Source organism: Oncorhynchus masou, chromosome 5 (assembly GCF_036934945.1).
Source record: "Oncorhynchus masou masou isolate Uvic2021 chromosome 5, UVic_Omas_1.1, whole genome shotgun sequence".
Lineage (NCBI taxonomy): Eukaryota > Metazoa > Chordata > Actinopteri > Salmoniformes > Salmonidae > Oncorhynchus > Oncorhynchus masou.
Window position 1 is genome coordinate 33,202,842 of NC_088216.1, and position 23,519 is coordinate 33,226,360.

The 23,519-nt window shown below is 41.7% G+C and overlaps 1 protein-coding gene and 1 long non-coding RNA gene across 5 annotated transcripts in view; one reads left to right on the forward strand and one right to left on the reverse strand.

Annotated features, from left to right (window-relative positions):
• The window catches only part of LOC135539463 (uncharacterized), a 193,233-nt gene extending 180,858 nt beyond the window's left edge, over positions 1-12,375 (reverse strand). Inside the window, exon 1 of the long non-coding RNA XR_010455621.1 lies at positions 12,335-12,375. This is a non-coding gene — a long non-coding RNA (uncharacterized LOC135539463). The remainder of the gene's footprint in view (positions 1-12,334) is intronic.
• Positions 1-23,519, forward strand: part of LOC135539460 (apoptosis-stimulating of p53 protein 2-like) — a 46,089-nt gene that overhangs the window by 929 nt on the left and 21,641 nt on the right. For 3 of the 4 annotated variants that reach the window (XM_064965356.1, XM_064965355.1, XM_064965357.1), the window contains exons 1-3: positions 2,057-2,629; positions 19,615-19,762; positions 20,240-20,353. In XM_064965356.1, coding sequence (XP_064821428.1) covers positions 2,603-2,629; positions 19,615-19,762; positions 20,240-20,353 — 289 coding nt within the window. In that variant the 5' untranslated portion in view covers positions 2,057-2,602. Of the gene's footprint in view, positions 1-2,056; positions 2,630-19,614; positions 19,763-20,239; positions 20,354-23,519 lie in introns of those variants that run through there. The other variant, XM_064965358.1, reaches the window with a different exon arrangement.

The following is a 23,519-nucleotide window of genomic DNA, read 5'->3' on the forward strand; positions in this document are numbered from 1 at the left end:
AATATAGTATTTTCAGCTTTTTGAAACTGGTTTATAAAACTGAAAGTAAATTATACAACAAATTATGAACGGGAAGCATCGAAATAGCGCACTTAAAACAGATCTACCACTTCTTAGACTTGCTTTCAATGAGAATGACAGATCTATAACTCATATTATGTGGATGTGTACTCAGAGCATGTGTTGACCAAAAATGCAATCACTGACATTTTCAACCTGTCCATGACCCAGTCTGTAATACCTACATGTTTCAAGCAGACCACCATAGTCCCTGTGCCCAAGAACACCAAGGTAAACTGCCCAAATGACTACCAACCTGTTGCACTTTGAAAGGCTGGTCATGGCTCACATCAATGCCATCATCACAGAAACCCTAGACCCACTCCAATTTGCATACCGCCCCAACAGATCCATAGATGACGCAATCTCTACTGCACTCCACACTGCCCTTTCCCACTTGAAAAAAAGGAACACCTATGTGAAAATTCTGTTCATTGACTACAGCTCAGCGTTCAACGCCATAGTGCCCTCAAAGCTCATCACTAAGCTAAGGACCCTAAGACTAAACACCTCCCACTGCAATTGGATCCTGGACTTTCTGACAGGACGTCCCAGGTGGTAAGGGTAGGCAACAACACATCTGCCATGCTGATCCTCAACACAGGGGCCCCTCAGGAGTGTGTGCTTAGTCCCGTCCTGTACTCCCTGTTCACCCACGACTGCATAGCCAAGCACGACACAAGCACCATCGTTATGTTTTCTGACAACACAACGGTGGTTGGCCTGATCACTGACAATTATTAGATAGCCTATAAGGAGGAGGTCAGAAACCTGGCAGTGTGGTGCCAGGATAACAATCTCTTCAACGTGATCAAGACAAAGGAGATGACTGTGGACTACAGGAAAAAGAAGGCCGAGCACGCCCCCATTCTCATCGATGGGGCTGTAGTGGAGCAAGGTCGAGAGCTTCAAGTTACTTGGTGTCCACATCACCAACAAACTATCATGGTCCAAACACACCAAGACAGTCATGAAGAGGGCACGACAATGCCTATTCCCCCTCAGGAGACTGAAAAGATCTGGCATGGGTCCTCAGATTCTCAAAAAGCTTTACATCTGCACCATCAAGAACATCCTGACTGGTTGCATCACAGTTTGGTATGCCAACTGCTTGGCATCAGACCGCTAGGTGCTACAGAGGGTACTGCGTACGAACCAGTACATCACTGGGGCCAAGCTTCCTGCCATCCAGGACCTTTATACCAAGTCGGTGTCAGAAGAAGGCCCAAATAATTGCCAATGACTCCAGCCCCCCAGTCATAGACTGTTCTCTCTGCTACCGCACGGCTAGCGGTACCGGAGCGCAAAGTCTAAGTCCAAAAGGCTCTTTGGAAGCTTCTACTTCCAAGCCATAAGACTCCAGCTAATCAAATGGCTACCGAGACTATTTGCATTGACACCCCTTTTTCTGTTTACGCTGCTGCTACTCGCTGTTTATTATCTATGCATAGTCACCCCCGCACATTGACTCTGTATCGGTACCCGCTGTATATATCGCCTCCTTATTGTTATTTTATTGTGTTCCTTTAAAATTATATATATATATATATATTCATAGTAAATATTTTCTTAACCAACAATGCAGTTTTAAGAAAAATAAGAGTTAAGGGCTTATAAGTAAACATTTCACAGTATTTGCCACGTGAAAAATCTGAATTTGGTCGCCCAAAAGTCTTACATAACCATATATACCAAATGTAACATATCATACTCATTTGACTGTAAGTTTACAATGTTACGGATAGTTTAATAAGACCGGGCCACTATAATAGCATTTTCGGAAGTTACATGCAACAACAAAATAGTATTCATAAAAACGAATCTGTTCATATATTTTTTTGTAGTCCAATGTGCATGATAGCTCTACTTTTAAATCATGGTTGACGCAGCTTGTTTGCCATTAGCCAATCAGCGTTTCTCAACGAGTTGAATGCATGTGAACGCACACAACTCCTATTTACAGCTTCACAACTGATGATTACCACCTTCCCTCTTGGTTATGAACGCAGCACTATTATATTCGCAGATCGCGTCACTCGAGTTTGGGTTGGGTTGCAGTCGTTTGTTAATTCAATTGATAGCTTTCCTTGTGGGCAAATGCCCTGAAAGATACACATTCGTCTAAAAATGTTAGTCTTTAATAGATAGATTAAATATGGATTGAAAATTGGATTTAACAGTGGACTATTTCTGCCGTTCTATTATTCACGGCTGCACATTTGTACAAAACCTTTGTTGGGCCAAATGGCCATTTCGATCAGGTGGCCACCGGACTAATCCTGAGAAATTATTTCAAGGGATAGATAGATCGTTGTCATTGAGAAGGGCATTGTTACAATACCACTGCAACAGGTCTCCAGTAAAGACGACATCAATAATTGTGTAACAGGAGAATGTAAATTAGAGAGGCACTCGTGCGTATAATACACGGGGGCGACAGAAAAAAGGAATAAACTTGATCTGATGTCACTGCTCTGTTGGGTTATCGAATACGTGAGGGATTTGATATCCTCGAATCGAAGATAGCAATAGCCAACGTTGCATGCGATACGGAGCCAATATGATGCCGGTGAGTTATTTTAACAGACTACATGTTCCTTTGATGTTATGATTAAGATTTTGATTAGACAAGACAGAATTGTTTAGAATGTGCCCTCTCTCCTTAGGCTATGTTTTATCTAGTTCCTCAGCCTATAGCATCTAGTTCTCTATTATATTGAGACAAAGGCAGGATCTCTACACTAAATCTGAGTAGGTTTCTAGCACACTGACAATCAACATGTTGCTGGCAACAGTGGCATACAGTGTAAACAATAGCAGGTTCTGTAAATACAGTATATTTTTGTCATTTAGCAGATTTATGGGAGCAATTAGGGTTAAGTACCAAGGCAATATCGACAGATTTTAGACCTAGTCATGTCAGGATTCGAACCAGCAACGTTTCGGTTACTGTCCCAACGCGCTAAACTACCTGCCGCGCTTGTAGCCTTCAATTTTCAATATATCCCTGGCTGCATTAATGACTTTCAGTAAACCCAGTCTTCCATTCCAGGGTAATAATACAGCACAGGATTGTTTGTAACCTTACGTTTGAATACCCCACATCTTGGCCAATCATGGGCTTCCTTGACCAGAGTGTTGTATGCAACATTAGGGTGATTAACAATAGTGGAATCGGAGGTTTGCCTTCAAAATAAAAGACCACCATTGAAACGGATGAAAACCGATAAACATTGTGGAATCATTGTACTAGATACTGCTAAACAAAGATGGAGTGTTATATAAATTCAACAAAATACAATAACTAGTTAATTTGACACAAAATGTAAAAATCAGTTGAAATTGCACTGCGGATGTATAGACCTCAGAATTGCACTGGGGGCATACATATATTTTTTGTATTTAGCCAGGCAAGTTGGTTAAGAACTAATTCTTACTTACAATGATGACAGTGGGTTAACCGCCTTGTTCGGGGGAAGAAATACAGATTTTTTTACCTTGTCAGCTCAGGGATTCAATCTAGCAACCTTTCAGTTACTGGTCCAATGCTCTAACCACTAGGCTACCTGCTGTAATGTTTGGATTCCAAAGCTATACGATACTACAGATAGCAAGTTAATTATCTCATATCTTGGAAAAGATGTGTAGTGTTGTAATTCTTGTTGACGAAATTCGTGCTAATGTTAAGTTTGAGTTTTTACCACCAATAGACTCATTCATTCCTTGACTGAGAGCGCTTCTTGTCCCAGAATCGCCCAGAATGCACCTCACGGCCCATTGACGTAGCATGGGCAACGTTTCCCATCTCAAAGTATATCTGCCGTTGCGAATGTCAAACTCCACTCTGTGAGGCACATCGATCTGCAGGTTAAGATTGTAGACTCCTAAATTGATAGTGCAGTTTGTTTAGGCAATTTTACAGCAAACTAGCTTCTTTACATGCTGATATTTCTTTGGTATTATTGTGTGTAGCTATGTTTGCTAGTTAGCTATCTAGCCAGACAGTCAGCCCATAGAGAGCATTGCATTATGAATTTTATAAACAACTTGAGATGCCACAGATTTCCACTAATGATTTTCATTATTGCTACCAACCTTACTATAATGCCAAAGTTAGACATTTGTTCACAAAAATATTGTTTTCACATATTTGTTTTTTGAACAGTGTAAATTTAAAGGAATGAGTGGTTTGGAGTGGATTTTCCTTCCAATCTCACCAGTCAACCTACTATCTGTTTATTGAACATGTACAGCCTTACCTATGGATCCTGGGTTCATGAAATGGGGTTCCAGCCTACTTCGTGACACCCACAGATTACAATTCTAAAGAGTATGCACAAATATTAGTGTCGTAGCTCTTATTGTGGGACTTTATTTTCTCTAGTTTCATCTGTTTGCATCAGTTTCAATGGCAGACTTTTAGTTTGAAGGTGAACCACCAATACCACTATTGTTGCTCATGCTAATGTAGTTCAGAAATTCCATGTGTTCTCTGAATGTCTAGCTATCAGGTTCTGCTTTCCTTATCATATCTCATGACATTTCAGAAATTAAAGAATGGTTTTAAAATCATGCAGCACGCATATGAGGTTAACTGCCAGTTAGGCTACTACACCTTATTTAGCTAGAAAAACTTCAATGGACGACGGGACAAGACTGTAACTACCAATTGGGGAGAAAAAAAGCACCTAAAAATTTAAAAACTGTTTGTGCCCATTGAGAATAGCCTATTTCACTTATGGAAAGTCATAATTCATCATTACATGCTGACCACACCGCTTGTGTCGCAAAATAAATGTACACATACATGTTATTCAATCAATGCACCCACACTGCTCGCGAGCGCCAAAGAGCGTCTGTGTTGCCAAGCGCTAAAATAAAAGTCAGTTCTATTTGTGACGCTGAACGTGGTCCTGTCTCTCACATCTCCTTGTTGGTTTATTGAAGCAGATACCCACGTGCCATCTGGTTATACCCACGTGGGTGATTGAAAGACAAACTGAGGTCGGTCGTCGTCATGGTAATACTATGGAAGTTAGATGCCAATCGCCATATAAAGTCCAAATAAGAGAAATCCTGGAAGGAAAAATCCCGTTTTATGAGTGGATTAATTGTCGGACGTTGTGCATTTCAGGTAATATAACAACTCAATGTCTATATCCCAGAACAAATTGGCTACCAATCAAGCTTGCCATAAATGTTTAATGCTTTTCGACCTGTCCCCAAATTAATATAATTGGTAATAATCGGAGCTTTTTTTCAACCTGCGTGTCGTGATCGAACTATCATTTTATTATGGATTTTTTTGTTGGTGAATTCAAACCCTTTTTTTCTCCCCAATTTCGTGGTATCCAATTGTTAGTAGTATCTTGTCTCATCGCTACAACTCCCGTACGGGCTCGGGAGAGACAAAGGTTGAAGGTCATGATACACAACCCCGATACACAACCCAACAAAGCCACACTGCTTCTTAACACAGAGGAGGAAGGAAACATCAACAACGTGGCAACCTTGGTGTGCACTGTGTGCGTGATGAATCAAGGATATCCCTACCTGCCAAGCCCTCCCTAACCTGGATGGCGCTAGGCCGGTTGTGCATCGCCCCATGGACCTCCCGGTTGCAGCTGGTTACGACAGAGCCTGGGCGTGGTACAGCTGGCAGTACAGCACCCTTAACCACTGCGCCAACCGGGAGGCCCCAATATCATGGATAGTCAGTCCTTGAATCCATATCTGTCTATCATTTCTCCATGCCCATCTGTTAGCTTTTCACCAAAACAGGGACATGGTGTCTGCTGTTATTGTTACAACCTCAGATTCTAGTTTTAAAAGTAAAAAAGCAAATAAGACAATTTTTTTGAAAAATGTATAAAAATAAATTTAACAATAGTTTGACAAGTCGGTAAGCTTTGAAATAATATCAAACTCAATTGTTGATATTTTTCAGTGATAAAGATATGCATGTCTCATGGTAAATTATGCAAAATGGGTCAATTTTGAGCGCCTCTATCTCCTGAATGTTTTGTCATTCATTTCCAAAAAGTCCCCTTTTGACCACTTCTAGCTGTGGGAAAATGTGAATGGAAGGTTTCGTTCAAATCAAAAGGTTTTTTTTTTTTATACAACGGGTGGTTCCATCTGACTGCGCAATCCACTGTCTCATCTGCCCGGTCAGGCAATTTATAAACTTGCCATTGACTCCAGATAAATGCACATTGGAGTGCAAACTGTTTAGGTGCAGATAATGCATACTTTGGTTGAATGCACCCATTCATAGCAGTCTCAGGCCCTTACATCGAGAGTAGAATGTACATCGAGAGTAGAATGTATACAATGCATAGTCATATGAGAGGTAGTGTGCGCCTCAAATCTTACCCCACACCCAGAGCACGACTGCTGTAACCAGTAAATAAGAATGTGTTCCTAACCGACTAGTCTAGTTAAATAAATAAAAACCACTCTTGGGTTTGACACTTACAAGATCCTCTTTGTGTGCTGCAAGAAAGTGTGACTGAATTTGTTTATAAAACTGTACTATGTGAAACAAAATACAAACTAACATTCGTACAAATTTGAACAGGCTTTCCTGCATTGCTCTAATCTTTGTCAGTTGTAACCTGGATAGGTTTCTATGTTTAGATTTTCCATGAGGTGGGTGCAGCGTTCCACACACAATGGGCACAATGGTATTCTATTATTAGCTGGTCTGCAGAATGGTAAATCCAGATATTATCTAAGCTCTTGAGTGTGTCACTTGTTTGGCTCCCTTGAGGTCCGGTGTTTCCAAGTGAGGATTTACTGTCCTTATAGTATAGTACATGATTATTACTGTGTAACAATATACCCGAGTGATGTGTAAATTAGAGCCAACATGTCATCCTCAATAACATCTAAACGTTTTCCCTTTTCTTGTTCAACCAGACACTGATCTTTATAAGCAATCTTGACTAATGAGTGGATGACATCTTGACAACAGTTGAACCTAGTGAAAAAGAGGACAGTTGCCTTGTCAGTTGTGTGATTTTGTTAGACACAAAACAAGAAGTACAGCTATTTGAAGAACAATGACCCTGCATTGTTAAACTGTAATGACGGTGAGCGAAATATAACTCAGCATATCTGTTTGTTCCTCTTGGGAGCCCTATAGTGTTGGCCCTACATCTTGTGTTTCTTTATATAGGTTGAGATCCTGGAAAATTAGTGTTAGCCCTGGTGGAACTCATAAATGTGGTGCTTAGGCTAAATCTATTTCAGGCTGTTCCATCATGTGGTTATGTGAACGGAGAATAGATTTTTACTCAACTTGCAAAGACCTCCTATCTTCAAGAGATTATTTAGAATGGTCAGGGGTGGTACAGATAGGGGTAAATAATAGATTAGTTTATAGGCTCGACCTAACTTTGTTTTCTTGTTCCAAATATCATTGATTACTATTGTTAAACCCATCTCACACCTGAGGTTACAGAGTGCCTTTGCAACTGTTACCACTGTGACCAGTAGCAACCACACAGACAGACACACATACACACACTCTTTCTGCTGCGACATTTAGGCTATTTCTAAATTCATTAGGCGATTATTCAAAAGTTCTGCTCCATGGCTGTGGTGGAGATTTACAATGACATTTCCCATTGTCCCAAAATGCCTATGTCAAAATGTAAACATTTCAGCGACTGGGTTGTTTGCTTTCACCCAGTACTGTTTTTCTGCTCCCAGAGTAACGCTCAGCACAGTGGGGGTTGGGAACGGGGGAGGGTTGCTACTGCTACGCTGATTCAATAGTAAAGTCACGTGTGCCTGGCCATATGGCCTGGGTCCAGGCCGCAGCTTAAAAACATTGGGAGCTGACCGGCGGTGACGGCTCGCAAGCCTATCCCAATCTGCCAACATTTTATTAAAGATCCACACAACCACAAGTCAAGGGTTAGTGCTCATATCTTTTTAAAACATGGAATGGAGAAAAGGATACCGCTTTAAATGAAAAGGTCCCTGTTTCAAGAGGGAACACAACAGTTCTTTGAAGTTGGACTCCGTAGGATGGCTTTGCCCCGATGATGCATGTATTGACAGATGCTCATTTGTTGTATGCTGTTATTGGCATGAATAATTCATGACTCCAGTGGGTTGGATTACTCCTGTAGCTTGTAACTGCCGTCACAGCAAATTTAACTCTCTATTTCCAATTAATTAGCTTTCAATTTGTGTCCATCATGCTATATCGACAATTCACTCAACCGGTTTAACCAAATGAAATGGTCAGTTGGTCCGATAACAACTTGCGTGTGTCATTTCAACTTGTTCTCTTCCCATGCCTACTTTTGAGCACTTCAGCATTTTTAGCACAACAGCACAATAACTCACCAAGAATGAATCTCACAAAAAAGGTTATTTTGATTTCCTCAAGGCTTCTCATGCAAAGTTGTTTTTTGGGAAGAAATTTGCAGGCGCAAGAAGGGCTTTGTCAGTAATTAGATTTCGGATTAAGACCACCATCCACGATTCATTTAGTCTATCCCTATCAACAGTGATTTATTCATGATTACATGATAAAATACACAACCTTTTAGTTGAAATTTGTTAAGAGAATGTCTTACAGATTCTCTAGTCCGGGTCATCGTGGTCAAATGCCTGATGCCTGTGTTTGTCACCTAATAATAGAGGAACAATTTGCAATTACAGCTAATCTTTCCAAAGATCTCATAGCACTTAGCTCATTACCTTATTCTCCACCAATTAGAATCCCTATTGCTAATGACGTTTGTTCTCAGTCACACTGATGTGCAATTAATGAGAAGCTTAGCCTCACCGATCTCATTAGATGCCCCACACTGTGAAACATTTTATTTTATTATTTTTACCACAGACTTGACCTCGCAGGCCAATGTAGTGTTAAGTTGCCCCAGACACTCATCATGGGTCAGTTTTGCATTTTTAGGATTGGGGGAGGGGATGCTGATCCTAGATATGTACTTAGGGGAAACTTCACCCCCAAGCTGTCTGATCTGTCTGAATAGAAGGTCGATGTTGTGTTATTAGGGCTGCTCCCACACTCAAAGTCAAAGTGCTCTGCCTTTCCCCTGTGTGAATCAGGGGAATTGTATTCAATCAAGCCGCTGCCATAAGTGTTTATATAGAATCTATCCATAGAATTAGAATGAATTGTTTTCAATTATATTGTGGCTTTATTAATACAACTACTGCCTATGCACACATCTTATTCTAAAAACTGGAATTATCAGTATGTGGAATACACTGGAATACAGTGTAGCCTATAGGACAAATTCTCTCACAGGAAGTAAAGTTTTCTATTCTACTTCTGGTTCTCCAAGATATACAGTGGGGTCTAAAATTATTGACACCCTTGATAAAGTTTAGCAATAATGACTGTATAAAATAATTTGTACTACTACAATTGCTTAGTCGGTAGAGCACAATTGGGGCCACCCATATGTAAAAGTAGTGGCCCCAGCCGACTTGTAAGTCGCTTTGGACAAAAGCGTCTGCTAAATGGGATTTATTTATTTATTTTTATTTATTTTGTTTAACAAGTCATATATTATTTTTTTAGGTAGGGGTCAAGTTTATTGACACCCCTAAAGATTCATATAAATACAAATAGTCAAAAGTTTAGTATTTGGTCCCATATTCCTAGCACACAATGACTACATCAAGCTTGTGACTACAAACATGTTGGATGCATTTGCAGTTTGTTTTGGTTGTGTTTCAGATTAGTTTGTGCCCAATAGAAATTAATGGTAAATAATGTATTGTCACTTATTATAAATAAGAATAGAATATGTTTCTAAACACTTCTGCATTAATGTGGATGCTACCATGATTATGGATAATCCTGAATAAATCATGAATAATAAGTGAGAATATTAGAGGGGCTGGAGGCTGCATTTATTGTAGTTAGGTATTTTAACAAAGCAAATTAGAGATCAATGTTACCTAAATGTTATCTGCATATTGATTGCTGGACACAAAGGGCTAATACTCTCAACCACAACCACTTTAAATTCTGCGACGCATACAAAGCCCTCCCCTGCCCTCCCTTCGGCAAATCCGACCACGATGCCATTTTGCTAGTTCCGGCTTATAGGTAGAAACTCAAACAGGATTTACCAGTGACGAGAAACATTCAACACTGGTCTAACCAATCGGAAGCCACGCTCCAAGCTTGTTTTGATCACGCGGACTGCAATATGTTCCAGTCGGCCTCGGAGAACAACATTGCTTTATACACTATAAATAAGTTCATTGAAGATGTCGTCCACACTGTGGCTATTAAAACCTACCCTAACCAGAAACTGTGGATGGATGGCGGCATTAGCGAAAAACTGAAAGTGCGATCCACAACGTATAACCATGGAAAGAGGTCTGGGGATATGGCTGAATATAAACAGTGTAGTTATTCCCTTCGCAAGGCAATCAAACAAACGAAATCCCGGTACAGGCATCCCTTCGCAATTTAACGGCTCAGTTACGAGACGTATGTGGCAGGGTCTACACAAAATCACGGACTACAAAAACAGCCACGTCACGGATACCGACATCACATTTCCAGACAAACTAAACACCTTCTTTGCCCGCTCTGAGGATAATACAGTGCCACCGATGTGTCTTGCTAACAAAGACTGCGTGTGTGTCCCCCCTTTTCTCAGTGGCTGACATGAGAAATAGATTTAAACGTGTTAACCCTCGCAGGGCTGCTGGCCCAGACGGTATTCCTATCCGCATCCTCAGAGCATGCGCAGACCAGCTGGCTGCCCCCAGGTGGTGAAGGTAGAAAGCAACATCTCCACTTCACTGACCCTCAACACTGGGGCCCAGCAAGGGTGTGTGCTCAACCCTCTCCTGTACTCCCTGCTCTCCCAAGACTGTGTGGCCATGCATGGCTCTAACTCAATCATCAAGTTTGCTGACGACACAACAGTAGTGGTAATAATGTAGTAATGTCAACAAAACAAAGGAGATGATCATGGACTTCAGGAAACAGCAGAGGGAGCTCCCCCCTATCCACATTGAAGGGTCAGTAGTGGAGAAGGTGGAAAGTTTTATGGTCCTGGACGTACATAACACAGACAGACAGAGTGTGGTGAAGAAGGCGCAACAGTGCCTCTTCAACCTCAGGAGGCTGAATAAATTTGGCTTGTCATCCAAAGTTTACATACACTAAGGTTGGAGTCATTAAAACTCTTTTTACAACCACTCAACAAATTTCTTGTTTAGAAACTATAGTTTTGGCAAGTCAGTGAGGACATCTACTTTGTGCATGACACAAGTAATTTTTCCAACAATTGTTTACAGACAGATTGTCACTTATAATTCACTGTATCACAAGTCCAGTGGGTCAGAAGTTTACATACACTAAGTTGACTGTGCATTTAAACAGCTTGGAAAGTTCCAGAAGATTGTCATGCTTTAGAAGCTTCTGATAGGCTAATTGACATAATTTGAGTCAATTGGAGGTGTAGCTGTGGATGTATTTCAAGGCATACCTTCAAACTCAGTGACTCTTTCCTTGACATCATGGGAAAATCAAAAGAAATCAGCCAAGACCTCAGAAAAAAATTGTAGACCTCCACAAGTCTGGTTCACCCTTGGGAGCAATTTCCAAATTCCTGAAGGTACCACGTTCATCTGTACAAATAATAGCACGCAAGTATAAACACCATGGGACCATGCAGCCGTCATACCGCTCAGGAAGGAGACGGGTTCTGTCTCCTAGAGATGAACGTATTTTGGTGAGAAAAGTGCAAATCCTTCCCAGAACAACAGCAAAGGTCCTTGTGAAGAAGCTGGAGGAAACGGGTACAAAAGTATCTATATCCACAGTAAAACAAGTCCTATATCGACATAACCTGAAAGGCCGCTCAGCAAGGAAGAAGCCACTGCTCCAAAACCACCATAAAACAGCCAGACTACGATTTGCAACTGCACATGGGGACAAAGATTGTACTTTTCTGAGAAATGTCCTCTGGTCTGATGAAAGAAAAATAGTACTGTTTGGCCATAATGACCATCGTTGTGTTTGGAGGAAAAAGGGGGTGGCTTGCAAGCCAAATAACACCATCCCAACCGTGAGGCACGGGGGTGGCAGCATCATGTTGTGGGGATGCTTTGCTGCAGGAGGGACTGGTGCACTTCACAAAATAGATGGCATCATGAGGGAGGAAAATTACATGGATATATTGAAGCAACATCTCAAGACCTCAGTCAGGAAGTTTTAGCGTGTGTGAAAAAGCGTGTGCGAGCAAGGAGGCCTACAAACCTGACTCAGTTACACCAGCTCTGTCAGGAGGAATGGGCCAAAATTCACCCAACTTATTGTGGGATGCTTGTGGAAGGCTACCCAGAATGTTTGACCCAAGTTAACCAATTTAAAGGCAATGCTACCACATACTAATTGAGTGTATGTAAACTTCTGACCCACTGGGAATGTGATGAATGAAATTAAAGCAGGGAATTTTTACTAGGATTAAATGTCAGGAATTGTGAGAAACCGAGTTTAAATGTATTTGGCTAAGGGGTATATAAACTTCCAACTTCAGCTGTAGGTAGTTGGGAATTGTTTGACTATTTGTTAGATATTACTGCACCGTTGGAACTAGAAGCACAAGCATTTCGCTACGCTCGCGTTAACATCTGCTAACCATGCGCGTGTGACCAATAAGATTTATTTTTATTTGATTATTCAGAATCATGGCAGCATCCACTCTAATGTAAAAGTGTTTAGAAACATATATTGTTATTTAAAATAAAAGTGACTCTACATTACATTACATTTAAGTCATTTGGCAGACGCTCTTATCCAGAGCGACTTACAAATTGGTGAATTCACCTTATGACATCCAGTGGAACAGCCACTTTACAATAGTGCATCTAAATCATTTAAGGGGGGAGGGGTGAGAAGGATTACTTTGTCCTATCCTAGGTATTCCTTAAAGAGGTGGGGTTTCAGGTGTCTCCGGAAGGTGGTGATTGACTCCGCTGTCCTGGCGTCGTGAGGGAGTTTGTTCCACCATTGGGGGGCCAGAGCAGCGAACAGTTTTGACTGGGCTGAGCGGGAACTGTACTTCCTCAGTGGTAGGGAGGCGAGCAGGCCAGAGGTGGATGAACGCAGTGCCCTTGTTTGGGTGTAGGGCCTGATCAGAGCCTGGAGGTACTGCGGTGCCGTTCCCCTCACAGCTCCGTAGGCAAGCACCATGGTCTTGTAGCGGATGCGAGCTTCAACTGGAAGCCAGTGGAGAGAGCGGAGGAGCGGGGTGACGTGAGAGAACTTGGGAAGGTTGAACACCAGACGGGCTGCGGCGTTCTGGATGAGTTGTAGGGGTTTAATGGCACAGGCAGGGAGCCCAGCCAACAGCGAGTTGCAGTAATCCAGACGGGAGATGACAAGTGCCTGGATTAGGACCTGCGCCGCTTCCTGTGTGAGGCAGGGTCGTACTCTGCGGATGTTGTAGAGCATGAACCTACAGGAACGAGCCACCGCCTTGATGTTAGTTGAGAACGACAGGGTGTTGTCCAGGATCACGCCAAGGTTCTTAGCGCTCTGGGAGGAGGACACAATGGAGTTGTCAACCGTGATGGCGAGATCATGGAACGGGCAGTCCTTCCCCAGGAGGAAGAGCAGCTCCGTCTTGCCGACGTTCAGCTTGAGGTGGTGATCCGTCATCCACACTGATATGTCTGCCTAAAATGACACAATACATTAATGACTATGTTTTGTTTAGCTTTTTTTTCTCCCAATTTCATTACGATCTTGTATCATCGCTGCAACTACCCAACGGGCTCAGTAGAGGTGCAGGTCGAGGTGGGTCCTCCGAAACATGACCCGCCAAAACACGCTCCTTAACACACGCCCGTTTAACCCGGAAGCCAGCTGCACCAATGTGTCGGAGGATCAAAGTCAGCCTGCAGGTGCCCGGCCTGCCACAAGGAGACGCTAGAGCGCGATGAGCCAAGTAATTGCCCCCCCCCGGCCATACCCTACCCTAACCCAGACGACGCTGGGCCAATTGTGCGCTGCCCTATGGGACTCCCAGTCACAGCTGGTTGTGACACAGCCTGGGATCGAAGCCGGGTCTGTAGTGACGCCTCAAGCACTGCGATGCAGTGCCTTAGACCGCTGTGCCACTTGGGAGGCCCCACCATTAATTTCTATTGGCCACAAAATAATCTGAAACAAAACCAAAACAAACTTTGAAGAGTCACAAGCTCTATGTAGTCATAACTTTCTAGGTATATGGGACCAAGTACTACACTTCTGACTACTTTATTTCTAAGAATCTTTAGGGGTGTCAATCATTTTAACCCCTACCTTTTTGAGACTTGTTATACAAAATCTCTTTCTTTAAGCAAATGTATACAATTATATAATTTGGCAAAAAATTATTTTGTTGCACACAATATAGCTCAGTATTTTAATGATTTTATACAGTCATTATTGCTAATCTTTATCAAGGGTGTTAATCATTTCAGACCCCACTGTACATACAATACGAGATCAATTGAACATCTACCGTGGGGGATAGCCCAAGGGCTGTCATTGGCGCTCATTCAACAACAACAAAAAAGTCACATTTCCATAATGGCTGATTTATTCTGAGGGGAAAAGAACATTCCCCTGATCTGTTAAAGGCTTGATCATCCACTGCAAGGATGCATCCAAAATGGTAACCTTTTCACTACATAGTGCACTACTTTTTACCAGATCCTTATGGTTCCTGGTCAAAAGTATTGCCCTATATAGGGAATATGGTGCAATTTCGGATGCAGGCCAAGAGCCAGCAATGATAGCTCCCCTATACATTTGTGTATGGAAATACAAGTGTGCTACTTTGCATGTAATTTGATATTCGGCCGAATTGTTTTTCGACAAGTCTTACAAAAGCCATGCATTCAGTGAGTGGTGCCAAGCAAACAGGGACATGCCAAGGAATTAGCATAAGCCCCCAATGTTCGCGGCCCCCTTTTTTCAGAATTGTAGTTGTAAATAAAATATAATTATCTTTTGCTCATTATTTAATGAGGCTATATTTGGGCATTTTCACAGCATTTTTAGGCCTTTTTAGACATCAACTTTTTTTAATGAGCCTTACCTAGTAGGGTGCACTTCATCTCTGATTGTCCTAGACGGCCCCAAGGCTCACTCAGATCTCCCAATGTGCCTACTGCTTCCCATAGCCCTTGCCCTATGTGATAAATTGAAGGCCCAGTGCAGTGAAACAGGAAATGACAGCCTACTTCTCTTCACTTTATCAACCTCTGTCACCATGCCCCACTTCTGTACTGGTTGAAGCATGAGCTTCCTTAAGACGTGTATTTAGTCCAACGTTTTCCTATTACCACTCAAGAAATGAATACATTAGTGTACGTGTGGTTTGGTTGATGAACAGCGTTAGTTTAAATACATTTGCTGTTGAGAAGTGTGCGGTATACAGAGGAACAAGCTGGGGTCCACATTTTTCTTTAAGCAGCTTTACAAGATACAAATAGGATTCAAATCAGCTATATACTGTTAAAGAGCGACTGCCTTTTTAAAAAGCAACGAATCCCCTTGCAAATCCCCTATGTGGCATTGATAGGAGTCAGAAACAGTTATTCTAGTGTCAAAATTGACTACAAAATGTAAATATGCAAATTTTGGTCATAATGTCAGTCTCGTCTAAAACTGAGTTTGGAACATCTGTGCGCCACAATGGGTATTTGCCACTCCCCAATGTGTGCATGTCTGAAGGGAGGCCGGAAGTTGGGAAGTAGTCTTTTTGCGGACATTAATTATCTTGTTTTCTGCAAACAGGAAGTCCTCTGGCTTTGCATGATGATGTCATATGGCGGAGTCTACCTTTAAGAGGGCACATGGCCATGATGTTATCCTAACTCTAATTGCCAGTCTGTGGATTTCTTGTACTCTTAGCGTGACTAGGACAGAAAGGCAGTCAGTCATATCCCCAGCTGTAGTCCGATCCAGTGCCCAGATTGAGAGCATATTTTAAAAGAGGACAAAAAAAGCCTCTTTTTAAACCTTTAGTGCACAGCTGCTTCAAACCGGATGCTTGAATTGGTGCGTGGAGTGTCAGCTGGCAAGCTTGTGCCACGGTTTCACAAATGTAGGATCAGTCGGCATTACGAGTGGTTTAGCATTGTTACGTGTCTCTCAGCCACTTCTGTTAAATGCCAGATGTTTGTGGCGGATGTGGAAGGCTTTATTATTTTATACTGTTGCCTCGGCATAATTATGTTTCTCTCCATAATCCAACTGTGCTTGACATCATAGATTTATCATGAATGGGTTCAGGCTTGAACACCTTTGACAAATTTCAGGAAATTGGTAGACAGCTCAGGTTGACAAATAATTTGATAACCAATCAGATTGATAGTTTAGTAAGTTCTAAATCTCCTGGTTTTATATGGATTATCTCCAAATTATAACTGGTTTTAGGCAGAGGTTTCCGAAATGGGAGGTTCTGTAGGTTGTTAGTGGGAACGTAGTGCTGCAGCGATGGCAGAGTCTAGAGGACAGGTCCGTGTTACTCTCAGGATGTGTCCCACATGGCACCCCATGGACCTGGTCAAAAGTAATGCACTAGGGAAAAGGGTGCCATTTTGGGATGCATCTTCAGTCTAAAACCCATCTGTTAGCTCAGTGATATAGACCTTTCAGGCCCCATGCCAGACCACCACTACGAAACAACAAGTCAATGATCGCTTCTTGCATCCTCTATACCTTTGGGCAGCGTAGCGTGTTTGGCTTGGCCTGTTATTTATGGTGTGAAAAAATTGGTGACTTGGCACTTGGCTCTATAACCCTTTATTGTCCCCCATATACAGTTATCACAGTGGCTGGCTGCAGCGTTTGCGCATTTGAAATGAAACCATTGACCTATGTAGAATCTTGTGAAAGGTCAAATTCACAGAGCCTGCCCCCGTTTCTCGAGGACCAGTGTCCTTGACAGTGTTGCCTCTTCATCATGTTTTCATTTTCAGAGACTGGAGCTTGGCTCTATTGGAATTTGAGACCCAGTTTTCTCTTTGAAAAAATGTTCAGAACTGCATTCGCCCCTTTATAATTCCAGAGGGGGTTCTGGAGTAGTTCCCAGACTGTCCCCATTCTGTCTTTGGGCTGGCTCACTCCAGATGTTGAAGCAAAGCCATTATTATTTGTGGAATTCCCTGTGGTAACTTCTATGTAAAAGGGCCCATAAGCACAACATGTGAAGTTCATAGGACCATGTCAAATTGGTTGACAAATGAAAGCCACAAGTCTATTTTTGAGAAATTAAGGCATATATGCGTTTCAACCATTTTCCATCCTCAAAATTAGGAATAAACAAATTGTCAAACAGATGGAAAAGGGGTTTTAGAAAACATCTACCAGAATGTCTTAAAAGGTATTAGAAATGCATCAAAACACAATCATGTTGAATTAGACCCTTGCCAACTGATATCAACACAAAATAAATAAATGCAACAGGCAACCATTTTAACTATTTTTTTAGTTACAGTTCATAAAAGGAAATCAGTCAATTGAAATACATTTCTTAGAACCTAATCTATGGATTTACATGACTGGGCAGGGGCACAGCCATGGGTGGGCCTGGGAGGGCACAGGTTTTATTACAGACAGAAATACCTGTTGTTTAACCTGTACATTTTAGTGGCCTTTTGTCTCCAGCACAAGGTGCACCTGTGTAATGATTATGCTGTTTAATCAGCCTGTTGATAATGTCATACCTGTCAGGTGGATGGGTTATATTGGCAAATGAGAAATGCTCACTAACAGGGATGTAAACAAATTTGTAAACACACTTTGAGAGAACATATTTTTGTGCATATAGAACATTTCTGGGATCTTTTATTTCTGCTCATGAAACATGGGACCAACACTTTACATGTTGCGTTTATTTTTGTTCAGTATAGTTTAGGATAACCTTATCTGTCTTCTGTAAGTTTAAGAAACATTGCCATGTGCCTTAAAATTCCGTTACCAAAAACCCACATATCTTTAAGATATTTTCTAATTTCTCTCCTTAATCTGTCCCTGCTCATGAAGAAATCATACGCTTTGTTTTTTAAATAGGCCCCGCCAGTTAATTAGTGTTTTAACTGATATCGATTTTGTTTCATTAATTATTAAGGGATTGAAACTCAATTCTGTTACCAAATCGGCAACAGAATTTCAGAAAAATTGGTAATGAAATGTCTGCATTTGAAATGGTACAATGGGAAATCATAATAGTCACAAACAGTTGCTACTGTTCTCCATTTTGCTGGCATACTATTCTGTTCAGCTGATAAATGTTTTCCTTTCTCCTTCTGTCGTCTGGTTGTCAGAGAAAGAGGAAGAAAAGTCAAGACAACCTCTCTTCTCTCTCCCTCTAACGTAACCTCTCCCGGCTCTTATTGACACCTCCCCATGAGCCCCCTCTCTTTAAATTCTTTATTTGGTCACGGACACCTATGTTTCATAAGTTTGGACACCACAGTACAGTAAACAAAAGTAGAGAATAATTCAGCATAGTACAGTAAAAGTAGAATATAGTTCAGTAGAGTAAGGTACATTACCTTATAATGTACTATACTCTACTATATTTACTGTGTTCTGTACTGTACTCTACATATCTCTACTGTGCTGTACTTTGATGTCCAAACGTGTGAAAAATTGACGTCTTCGCTTGGTTCAGATTTGTTCTAGACCAACCACATTTGGTCTTGTTTGGTGGTGGAGCTCAATAAAATAATAGCCAGTGTTTAGAATAATACCTCCATATGCAAACGAGGATATTGCACCTTTGTATACGTATTTAGGGTGAATGACCTTCATATCCAAAATTATGCATTTCTGTGTAGTATAGATCAAAGACCAATGATGAAATTCTGTTGCCTCAATTCTGTTACCGGGTGTAAATCCACTTCATGTTCAATAACCAAAATAGATTTTTTTTCATATTCAAGGTGTCATGTCATAGCTGACATCCCATTCTTTCTGCAGACATCTCTGAATCTTAATTCGGAGCAGATTTTTAAGTGTTTGGAAATGTGGTCACACAAACTGAGGGAGATTTAACTGAAATTCTGTTACCAAACTTTCAGTAATTTAATTTTTTTTTTTATGTTCATTGTAATTTCTTAAAAGTAGTCCTTGTGAGTAGAGTTGTATGGTTTGTAAATGTTTAAATCAATTGTTTTTGTTTGGCATACATTTTAAGTAAAAAATATGAGTCTGAGCCCAATTCCGTTACCGTGGAATTGCCCCTAAATAGGAAAAAAGACCACACTGACAAATGACTCCCTGTAAGATTTTTGGATCCAAAATAGGCATTGGCCATCTGTTTGTTTTCAAATAGAGCAGGTACCTAATGTGCTACTTATTCTGTTCTCACTATTTTTACGAGTCCCCCACTGCGATGGGTTTTCTGAATTTGCTCAATCTTTGTCTGGGGTTGGACCCAGATGTTAAAAGAACAGGGTTTCTCATTCTATCATATTGTACACAGCACCAATGTCGAGTAACACTGTTCTAATGGTCTATTTTTCACTGTGTCTTAGATGTTCCTCACCGTGTACCTCAGCAACAACGACCAGCATTTCACAGAGGTGCCCATTACCCCGGAAACCCTGTGCCGTGATGTGGTGGAGCTGTGCAAGGAGCCCGGGGAGGGAGAATGCTACCTAGCTGAAATGTGGCGAGGTTCAGGTGAGTTTCAGAACGGTTCTTACTCAGTCTTCTGCAGTAAAAAGAGACAGTGAAGTAAGTAGGAGAGGAGTGCTAGAAGAGCATGGGCCCTTCACCGTAGTCATGTGTGAGACTGTGGTATTACTGCTAGACCAGCCAGGACATATCCTGGCTAACTTTTAACGGCAGTGTTAACTCTAGGTTTATGTTAAGGGGAGGGCTGCACTCATCAGTATTGAACTGAATGAAACCAATCGAAGGGCTAAGTTTTCAGTGGTGGGTAGGAGTGACCCCCCCCCAAAAAAAAACTGTTCCATTTCACTCTCTAGCCCCTACAGCTTCGATGTTCACTAATCTTAAAAGTGATGTAATAGGTGAAAGCAATACCACTATCCCGTCAGATGTGAACACCTGAAGGGTAAGAGGCAAGGGACCAAAATGGAACCGTGCCTTGGACTCAAGAACCGCTTACTCAGGCATCTTTCTTTGTCACACCAGAACGCGCCATTAGTGACGGAGAGCGAATGCTGGACGTGCTCCAGCATTGGGGACAGCAGAGGGGGGAGGTTCGCTTCCTCCTGCGCCACGAACGGGCACCCTGCAGAGAGTCAGGTGAGAGCCACAAACACACATTTATCAATGCCCATCCCCCACCAGTACCCTGGATGTTAAATAGTGTGGTAACTGAATGTGTCAAGTGTAGCCTGAAAAATGGGGAAGCCTGGGTAGTCAGGTGTGTTTACTGACTGTTATGTGTGTGGTGTACACAATGTTCTATTCGTCCTATATTCCATTACATTTGAGCCAAAGTTAATACAGCCGGCTACTATTCTAACTGGCAGACACATTTCGTTGTCCCCATTGTTGGGATGATGAATTTAAATACAATTGTTACCATATTAGAGTTGCTACATGGCCACAATTGGATTTTAACTATGTCACATGTGAAGTAAAAACTCAAAATAACAAGGAAAACATGTGTGATAAGATTGTATATCTTCCTGTTATTTGGTGACGCATGCGGTTTTGACCATGGCACAATGCCAAGCATTCTAAACGTTGCTGAGATAATTAAAATCTCTGTGATCTCTTGCGGCTGCTGGGAACATCGTTATTTAACAGGGCACACTCTCATTTTATGTCTTGCCTGCATTCTCTCAGGCCCAAAGGTCACCCAGGATTTTTCTGACTGTGACTGCGTCCCACATGGCCTATGGGCCCTGGCCAATGTTGTGCATTATAAGGAATAGGATGCAGTTCATGATGCAGCCTGTGTGTGGTGATGATGATATGCCACGGGCACTGTCTGTGACTAACCTAAGCAATGCCATGCCACCCCGTGTGCCACATGGCCCACACATACCAAGACGTATGTAAATGCCTGGCAGAAAGATTCTTCAGCCGTCCTTAATCCTTCTTTTGCTACTTTTGCATTTTCTTCTATATTTTGTATATTTTATATGAACTTACCATAACCCAGTGGCACTATTGTCACAGCATCCGTTGTTGGTTGTAATAACACAATCCAGTTTTTGAACACACCCCCATATGATGTAGAATATGGAACACTTTAACACACTTTAAAGGTGCTACACATAGGATTTGTATTTTATTTTTGCATTGTAATTTCAGAAAATGTACATAATATATCTGCAGTAATAGTGAAATGACAGTGTTTCGCAGTATTACTGACCTGCCAGTGTTGTGATTGGCTGTGATTAAGGTTGCATATTTTGGGGAATATTCAGAGGTGGAAACTTTGTGGGAATTAACGGGAATATATGCAATTTAATACTAATTCCATATAAATGTAGATGTTGTTTTGCATTGGATATATTTACCATATCATATGGAGACAGGAACATAAACCTTTTACTTTTTCATAAGTAGACATAATTGCAAATTACAGGCCTCCCGGGTGGCGCAGTGGTTAAGGGCGTTGTACTGCCATCAGACACTCTGGGTTCGCGCCCAGGCTCTGTTGTAACCGGCCGCGACCGGGAGGTCCGTGGGGTGACGCACAATTGGCCTAGCATCGTCCGGTTTAGGGAGGGCTTGGCCGGTTGGGATAACCTTGTCTCATCACGCACCAGCGACTCCTGTGGTGGGCCGGGCGCAGTGCGCGCTAACCAAGGTTGCCAGGTGCACGGTGTTTCCTCCGACACATTGGTGCGGCTGGGTTGGATGCACGCTGTGTTAAGAAGCAGTGCGGCTTGGTTGGGTTGTGTATCAGAGGACGCATGACTTTCAACCTTGGATACCACGAAACTGGGGAGAAAGAGGGGTAAAAAATAATAATAATTGCAAATTATTCCATCCTTCCAATAGAAATAAAAATATATATTTAGTTACGAATTGAACTTTAATTGAGTAGACTCTTCACATGGGATGATTTCACTGAACAACAAAAGAAAGGGAACATTAAATGATCTCCAATGATCCATTGCATCTCCCATAAAGTTTTCAACATACATCTGTATGTTTTGGTTGTCTTCCTCTCAGGCTTCCATGTCTTCTCCCTGGACCTCCTCAATGTCCACCTCTTGAACATCAGACACTGAGGCCTCATCTTCACTGTCACTTTCCAACCTTGTTGAGGATGGCTCGTTGTCAGGCTCAAAAAGCCTCACATTTGCCCGGATGGCCACCAATTTTTCAACCCTTGTATTGGTCAGCTTGTTGCGTGCTTTGGGTGTGTGTGTTCCCAAACAAGGACCAGTTGTGTCAATGTGAGGGTAGGACTCCTCCACTTTAGACCAAGCAGCCTTCATGTTCGCAGCATTGTCTGTCACCAGTGACCTTCTACATGCTGCAGTGAAATATCTCCACACATCAGATAGTGCCGGTGGCATTTTCCTGTAAAGATGAGGGAAAAAAACAAGTAAAAAAAAAACAACACAGAATTCCATGTACAGATAAATAGTTAAGCATTTAGATTAAACAACTCCTTTGTAAGATACTGTTGAATTAATACTCCTCAGTTAGCAGGCTCAAGCAAGCTAAAACCCACATGGTAGCAGAAATTGTTAACATGCTAGAAATTATTTAAACACACTTTGTTGTAGGCAACTATTTACTAGTTAACAAAAATTCATGCATGTCATAAAATATTTTCACCCCACCCAGTATTATAATCAAAACTTACCAGAAAGCAAGTAGTCTTTGGCTCAGACAGTATAGTAGTGTGGGATCAATAGTATCTAATTGGTGTGCAAGATCTTGAGAATCAGCTGTACATGTGATTGAAGAATACACTGTGCATGCAGAGGGTTGCAATTCCATTGACTTGGGGATAGTTTAACCAAAATATGCCACAATACCTAGAATTGCCTTATGTGTATCCCACAAAAAAAGGTTCACTGTTATAAGCCAGCTTTTTGATGAATTTAAGCAAAATTGGCTAAATTTACCGGAAGGTTTCCGACCCTTTGCAACCCAAGCTGTGATATTCTCCTGACAGGGCGGCATCTGTTGTCAAAATGGGAAAGCTGTTTTGATTTTGTGGCTGTGTTTAGCGGAAATCAGGTCAATTCCTGGGTGCTAAAGTTCGACACTGTTCACTCAATTTCAGTTTATGTGAGAAAACAAGCACTGAATAGTGTAGGGAATCATTGTACCATCTACATCGCTATGAAATATATTTCTTAACACAAAAATATAGTTTTTCTAGCTGTTTGAAGCTGGTGGACCACGACCGAAAGTAAACGGCTCAAGCGCGAGTCTCCGCCATGTTACGGGGAAGGGGGGACATTTGTTTTAAATGCAGCCTAGTGCTGTT